The sequence below is a fragment of the Geospiza fortis genome, unplaced genomic scaffold (genome assembly GCF_000277835.1).
Source record: "Geospiza fortis unplaced genomic scaffold, GeoFor_1.0 scaffold179, whole genome shotgun sequence".
Taxonomy (NCBI): domain Eukaryota; kingdom Metazoa; phylum Chordata; class Aves; order Passeriformes; family Thraupidae; genus Geospiza; species Geospiza fortis.
The window spans coordinates 841,152-849,107 of NW_005054533.1; the positions used below are offsets into that span (position 1 = coordinate 841,152).

The following is a 7,956-nucleotide window of genomic DNA, read 5'->3' on the forward strand; positions in this document are numbered from 1 at the left end:
GGGGAGGATGCCGGTGGCGGTGATGGCCGAGAGCTCCGGGAGCTTCAGGCGGCTCCTGGAGCAGTGCGAGACGCAGGAGCTGGAGGTGCCGCGGGGCAGGGTGGGGTCTGGGTCTGTCTGTGTGTGTGTGTGTCGGTGCGTGGGCCTGTGTGTGAGCGGGGGAGGCCGCAGTGTTTGAACTGGCCCCGCAGAAAGTCGCAGGCTGCAGAGAAATGGGTGTTTCTCTGTAATTATTCGCGTCGTTTCGGAGGGGGTATGAGGGAGGGGGAGTTTGTAGGTTTCAGTTCTTCTCGTGGCTGAGAAAAGGAAAATATTGCTCAGGGAATTACCCTCAGACCGAGTTTTACTGTGGCAGCTTTCACTGGAAGCTCCCTCCGTGCTGCTTTACGTTCTCCTGGCCCTTGATAAAAAGCCTGAAAATTGGAAATCTCTCAAAATTGTACAGCTTTTTTTTTTTATCGCTCGTTTATTTCTTCCTTGTGAGCTCTGCTCAGGTGTGGCAGGGGCCAAAGCTTAGCTTGAGGTGTTTGGGAGGGGCAGAGAGGCTTTGCTGTGGTGGAGTGGCCTGAGCTGACGGTAAACAAAGTCGGGGTTAATTAATAGGGGTAAATTAATAGGGGTTAATTTGATTTCACTTTCAAAAGCTGTAACTCTTGTGAGCATAGGAAGGTGGAAGATCTAGGCTTATTTATTCCCCCCTCCCCCCAAAAAAAAAATTGTACAGGTCTGTTATGTGATGTGAAAAATAAATAAAAATAAAAAAATCAGTCGTCTTGGAGTGTTCAGTTTACATACACCTTGGCTTCCTGCTGCGTTTTGTATCACACCCCTCTTTAAAATCTGCAGCCCTGTGATGCGTTTGAAAAATGCCAATTGCTTGTTTTTAAGTTTAATAGTAATAAAATGGTTTAAAAAATTAGTAACACAATTAGAGTAATAACAATTTGGACAAATTGAATTAGGACAATATGAGGCAATAAAGACAAAGAGTTACAGATGGTCTGGGTACCTTTTTCTGGGCACCATGTGCCTGAAAAAGGACACCTGTTAACAGAGGATTAACCCTTAAAAACAATAACCTGTTGCATATTCATACACCTCATACATGATGCAGAAATTCCATTCAAACACAGGATTCTGTCTGGTCAGTGTCAACTTCTTCCTCCAAATCCTAACAGAGCCTTTGAGGTGGGAAGAAGTTCATTTCTTCTGATAATGTGGCAATAAATTCTTTTTCTTTGAAAGATTCAGGTGTCCTGTGGCTGCTATCTCGCTGCGAGTCCTTTCTTTTGAACAAAGCATCTTACAAAGCATAGTTTCTATTTTAACAATTTTTATAACCTAAAACTATATTTAACACACTGCTTAAGAGAATTAATATGGCATCACTTTCGAACACAACACATATAACATTCATTTTAATATTTGCCAAAAGCCAATCATAAAATACATGCATTTTTGACAATGTGTGTTTGTTTTCAGGCCCCTGGAGGGATTGCCACACCCCTGGTTTATGGCCAGCTGCTGGCTCTGTACCTGCTGCACAATGACATGTAAGTGCCTTGTCCCAGCCTGGGACACTGGCTTTGTCACCAGCACACTGGGAAGGGGCTCTCTGATTAATAAAAATGCTGGTTTTGCAAAGAAACAATGACAATGCTCCTGGGGATCCAGTCTCTTTCACCCCTTTGATCTGACAGGAAAGCTGTTCTCCTTTCCTGTGGGGAAATTTGGGAATAAAGTTCCTTTAATGGTGAAATTGGCTCCTCTGGGATGTGTTGAACATTTCAGGGTTTTGTTTTGTAGCCGTTCAGGGCTGGGTTTGTTTTGGGTTGGATCTGGGGGTGTTTTGGATTTGTTTGTTTTGGTTTTGTTTTGGGTTGGATTTGTTCCTTCTGTGTAAACTCCAGCAGGACAACTCTGCACCATCCCTGTTAAAAATGAGGGATGGTGTTGGCCTGAAGGAGCTGAATCTGCAGGAATTCCTGGGAATTTGGTCTGGGGGGATTATTCCATGTCCCTGCGTGTACTTAATGCACTGAACTTGAGGTTTTAGGGAGAAGTTGCTTTCCCAGAGTGGTGTTAAATGAGGTAATTAATGAACTTTAATGAATGAATTAATGGTTGTGTTACAGCAGTCCAGTGTTGCCTGCTGGAGGGCAGCTCTGCTTTCCCACCTCAGTATCCAATATTCCTTCCTGGAAATGATATTTCTAAAGCACTGAGAGCATTCATCGCAGCATCTGGACAAACCTTGTGGTGTCTCTTTGCAGCATTTGGTGACTGAGAAGTGTTTTTAACAATTTTATTTATTTACTTTTAGGAATAATGCACGTTATCTCTGGAAAAGAATCCCTCCTGCTATCAAATCTGTAAGTACTGGGCCAGATTGACCTCAGAAACTTGCTGGTTTTGTTGCACAGCAATGTTCTCTGAAAACCTGGGGGTGGAAATGGGTTTGTGCATAAGGATTTTCTTCTGGATTAACACTGGGTTTGGGATTTTTTTTCTTTGGTCACAACAGGCAAATGCTGAACTCGGTGCAGTTTGGTCAGTGGGACAAAGAATCTGGCAGAGGGACTTCCCAGGGATCTACACAGCAATCAGTGCACATCAGTGGTCTGAGACCATCCAGCCAATCATGGAAGCACTCAGAGGTACAGGCTGAGCTCCTGTGGGGAGCAGGGAACTGCCTGGAATCATTTGTGTCTGATCCAACAGGAACAAATTGTTCATTGTGAAAAATCAGGACAGCTGCTGACAAGGTTTTGTAGGTTTTAATAAAAGGATTCCAGGTGTTGGGTGTAAATTAAAAGCTCTACAAAACCTTGCAGAAACAACTAAAGTGGTCTTAGTAGGATTTTGTTTCTGTGTATTCTTTGACGCTGAATTTTCATAAACCATGTGGTTTATTCTGTAAGAGCAAAACAGACCATTAATCACCCAGTTTTATCAGAATCACCCAGTTTTATCAGACTTCTAACCAGACAACTCGGCTTGGCATTTCAGCACCTAGTAGGACTTCCAAGGTGTTTTTTCTGTGAAATGTTTTCCATCCTGTGTAATGCTAACATGCAGACTCTTGCTCCTAGAGGGCAGTGCAGACTGCTGAAAAGAGGTGTTCTGCAAAACAAGTTCTCTGTAGCTTGAGAAACAGCTGCTTATTAGATGGCACTAATTATTAACTAATTTGCTGGCCCATTGCCAACAGAGAATCAGCTGCAGAGTTCCCTGTGCTGGTGCTGGAGCCCAGGATGCTGCAGGCTGCACTTGGAGGCTCAGTGCAGGCCCTGAGGGGGTTTGTCCTGGCAGAGAACAAGCTGTTGTGTCTTGCTGCTGATTGTGAGCTGTGGGAGGGGAGGGCGAGCTCCTGAAGTGCTCCTTTGAAGGCTGGTAGTGATTTTCCAAAGGTGGTGGGTGGAATTGAGGAAATGTTCTCATGTGTCCCAGCTCTGGAGATGAGTCCCTTGTGTCCTGTGTTCCTCTCTCCCTAGATGCAACCAGGAGACGAGCCTTTGGACTGGTTTCCCAGGCTTACACATCCATAGTTGCAGATGATTTTGCAGCCTTTGTTGGCCTCCCTGTAGAAGAAGCTGTGAAAGGTACTTGGCATCATTCCCTGAGTCATTTTTATACTGATGATCGTGGCACTCACATTCTCTGATAAAATCCCTTCACCCAGGATTTCTCTCCTGGGAAGCTGAGGAGCCTCAGAGAAAAAGAAAACAATTCTTCTCTCATTTGCTTCTCCTGTGTGGTGCTCATGTGGAATGTGTTTGGAGATTGTTTACCCACAGGGGATTGTTCCATTGGATTCTGCTGGGAGTTGTTTTGGGTCTTTGGCCAATCAGGGCCAAGCTGTGTGGGGACTCACAAGTTTTCATTATCTTTTTAGCATTCAGTTAGTATCCTTTCTGTATTCTTTAGTATAGTATTCTTTACTATAATATAGGATACTAAAGTAATAAATTAGCCTTCTGAGAACATGGAGTCAGATTTATCATTTCCTCCCCTGGTCAGGGTTGCCAGCATTTACAGTAGATGATGAGCTCAGAGAGCTCTAAGTGATGGTTAATAAAAATGTATCTGCAAATTCTGAGCTTGTTAAGTGACTGGGCAGTGATTAGAGAAAAAAAAATCTTGGTTCTGGATAATGGTTTGATTTTTTTTTTTTAATTATTTCCTGTTAGTTATCACTCTTTATTCTCCCCTTCTGTATCTTCCAAATGCCTTTCCAGGTGTGCTAGATCAGGGCTGGCAAGCAGACTTCGCAACTCGCATGGTGATGCCTAAAAAGCCAGGTAGGTGGAGCTGTTACTTCATGAAACATTCAGCATTTTCTAGGAATTAGCTGTGAAGTTTTTAATTACAGCTTTGCATAGGATTCTCTTAGATCCTTTTTGGACACTCATGCTGCTCATAAACACGGGACAGGTGTAAAACGTGAGGAAGTACAAAGTGCTGGGGTTGGTTTGGACTTTCAACAAGTAGTTTGTATTAAGCTAAGTCCTCACATGAACTTGTTTAAACAAAAGCAGACAGGTTGTGCTGTGATTGCTCCCTCTCCTCCTGCTGGCTGGCTCTGCCTCTGTGCAACATAAACTGGATGACCTCAAATGGTCTTAACCTAATAAAGATGAGTGAAAAATAGACCATCTTGAACCTGAGATTTTTTTTTTCCTTCAGGAGAATTAGAACTTCTTTAGGCAGGGATTTAGTGAATCTTTGTGTTCTGAGGAGCTCCAGTTGTTGATACAATTTCCTTTGATTTAAAATCTACATCTTCTCTTTTCTTCACTTTCATGGTGTTGGTTATAGAATGTCTGTTCCTTCAAAGCTTAGTCTGCACAAATACTTGGCTTCTTTTTTTCCTTTTTTCTATATCTGGCTGTGGCAAAAATAAATAATAAGATGTAAAAGCAGGATGAAACAACTGTTCTTAAACTGCTCTGTGCAGCTCTGGCAGAAGGAACTAAATTACAGCATATCCAAAAGGGCAGGACCTGTTAGACTAAGAAATGACACTGCTTGTATGGGCAGAGTTTTTGGGATTTCAGAGCCCATAATAAACAGGTGCCAGATGTTGAAATTTACCCCTAAGGGGCACAAAGCCAACCAAAGCCCTGAGATTTTATATACGAGCAGGTGGGGCTTTTATGAACTGGCTGCCAAATATGCAGAGCTTAAAAAAACTGGGAATTACTTACATGTGGTTTTTATTCCAAAAGTGAGTGCAAGAACTGCTATCGAGGCAAAAGAAAGGCTCTTTTGAAATGGCTAATCCTTGGGTATTCTTCTTTTTAGTTATAAAGTCTTGTGTGATGAATAAACAGGTTTAATTTTAATTAGCTTTTGATCCATGTTTTGTTGCATTGAACTGTTTAAAACTGTTCCACTGGGCTAATTTTGTATGTTTTTCTCCAGGTGTGCTGGAAGCTTCCTTTAACAGATTTATTCCTTCATCAGGTATTTTTGTTTGTATATCATGGGTTTAGCTAAACCTGCATTAACAGTGTCAGCACTGAGTGGGAATTGAGTCCTAGAGAGGTGAATGTTCTCACTGCCCCCCCCAAAATAGAAAACAACAGCCCATCACCAACAGGTGCTATGTAAATGTGCTTTTCCCTCTGTTTTCTCACTCCCACATGTTTTAAGCAGTGCCTGAGATTCCTGAGGTTTCCACTTCCACAGCAGAGCTCCTGTGTGTTCTGCTGGTCTGGTCACCCACCAGATCTGTCTCTTTGGAGTCTCCAGGATGGCAGCTTGCAGGGAAAGGAGCAACCAGAGAGCTCCAGGAGCTTCCTTCTCAGGGCAGAATACTATCAGCCCTCATTACTCAGACTGCAGTGTGTGCAGAGAAATTCTCAGAAATTCTGGAGGCTGCTCACAGGTGGAACTTGTTGCAGCAGTTTTTGTGGTTAGTAACTCCCGGACCACTGAATGGTGCAGATAACAGGGATCAGGTCAGCTGGAGCTGTGCAGGGAGGAATACATTTAAGATCTGTCCCCAGAAGGCTGTTGAAAGTCAGATGCATTTAATTTGTTTTCCCTTACTGTTGATGGTGCTGCTGGTGGATTTGCTTTCTAAATTTCATTAATGATCTGTTTGTTTTATCTTTTGTAGAACCTGCTCCGGTCCCACCAATTCCCAATGAACAGCAGTTGGCCAGATTGACTGACTATGTGGCTTTCCTGGAAAACTGATCACTCTGCTCCTGTGTTCAGAACAACTTGGGAATCCTGTGTACTGACAGTTTTAGATCTAAGATTTATTTTATTCTGTTTTGTTCTGTTAAATGTTGCAGCGTCCCCCACTCAGAAGTGTGAAGTATCCAGTGTATGTCAGCCCCACTCCTGTTTTGCCAAAGCCCAGCTAGCAGTGAAACAATCCTTTAACTCCTGCAATATTTATACAGTAGGTACACAGCAGTATTACATTGTACTTTTTTTAATTGACTCAAAGCAGAACCTTTTTCATGTGTGTTAGAAATGGAGAAGAAACAATTCTCTGCTGAGTACTGCAGTGCTTATCACAGATCTGTTGCATGTTGAACTAAAGGACAGAGAGTGGAAGACTGCCCAGCCTGTATGTACAAAGAAAAAAATATTTTGATGAAAGTGGAAGAAAACGATTTTGCAGTAACTCTCTTGCAAATATTTTTGTGGCATATTTATAATTGATTTTTTTTCTTGTTCTTTCTAGATTGTTAAATCTTCTTGTTCTGATGTGAGAAATTTCGCATCAAGCATATTTTTACAGCAGAATAATTGTTTAACAAAGACAAATCTACACTTTGAGGAAGTATTTTGACTTTTGGAAGGTTTTACTTGGGTGACGTAGGACACCAGATGTTTTCCTGGGTAACCCTACACCTTGAGACCTGTCATGTCTTGCTCCCTTTCAGTACACTGGGCCAGGATCTGCAAGAAATAACATTTCTTACCTGTCTTTAGGCTTTCTGGGTTACTTTTGCAGTGATTGGAGAGGAGTTTCAAGGTTGGAGTAGGAGCAGAGCCCAGCTGGGAGGGGGGTGATGCACTGTGCTGCAGTGTCAGTTTGAAGAGCAATTCTCTCTGTCAGAGCAGTGCTCTGTTAATCTTGGAGCTGAGAGTGGGTTTTGGCAGCAAACATGAATTCTCTTGCCATTTGTGTTACATTGGTGAAAAGGCTATGGAGAAAGAGTGGTGCTTTAAAGGGCAGTGCATGTCTCCATTTACTTCTCCCCCCTTTCTGAAATCCTCTCCAGAGGTCCTATGGAAGCTGGCAAGTGTGCCCTTGTGTTGTGATTGTTTTTCCAGTGTGCACTGCCTACTGTACATTCTCTTGGTGAGGGGTTGTTAGCAGGGAGGAATTACAAACTGTGCTCTTGCTGTCTTGAGAGCTCCCTTGATATGTAAACACTTTCTCAAAATTATTTATTTGAAACCCACCTAAGACTTGGATTGCTAAATTTTCCTTCAGTGATATTAAAGAACATGTTTACACTGACCTTGTGCACTTGAGTTTTTAAATTTTCTGCAGAATAAAGGTCTGGTTTGGGGAGCTTTCTAATGAATTCTTACTGGCCTGATTTGGAGAGGGCTAGTTAGAGGTTACTGCAATATATTATGCCTTGACAGCTTCATGTGCAGCAACTGTATGGTGGTGTATTAAAAAACACTGGCACCCCTCAGATGTCTTAAAGTATTCCTTGGTGTAAAGTGTTTGAACAGCTGAGTGAAAATTTCCCTTCTGTGTTTGTATTGAACATGTCTGCACTTGTTGGTAGCACACAACCCTGCTGGAGGAAATGAAACTTAGACATAATTGAAGGATTGTTAGATACTCAATGAATGGTAATAGGAGAGGAGCAATCTGGACACTGGCAGTCTGTGTCTGTTTCAAATCTAGTATCAAATCTATGTCAAATACAGTGACTTTGACCCTGTCCTGTTCTGACAAGTTGGTAACTGTGA

The 7,956-nt window shown here is 42.5% G+C and overlaps 1 protein-coding gene across 1 annotated transcript; it reads left to right on the forward strand.

Moving 5' to 3' along the window:
* Nucleotides 1-6: 6 nt before the first annotated feature.
* Nucleotides 7-7,673, forward strand: COPS8 (COP9 signalosome subunit 8). The gene is made up of 8 exons (XM_005429227.2): nt 7-85; nt 1,483-1,553; nt 2,324-2,372; nt 2,525-2,657; nt 3,495-3,602; nt 4,239-4,301; nt 5,425-5,466; nt 6,125-7,673. Exons 1-8 carry the CDS (start codon nt 8-10, stop codon nt 6,202-6,204), a joined length of 624 nt encoding a protein of 207 aa, XP_005429284.1. The 5' UTR covers nt 7; the 3' UTR covers nt 6,205-7,673.
* Nucleotides 7,674-7,956: the final 283 nt, after the last annotated feature.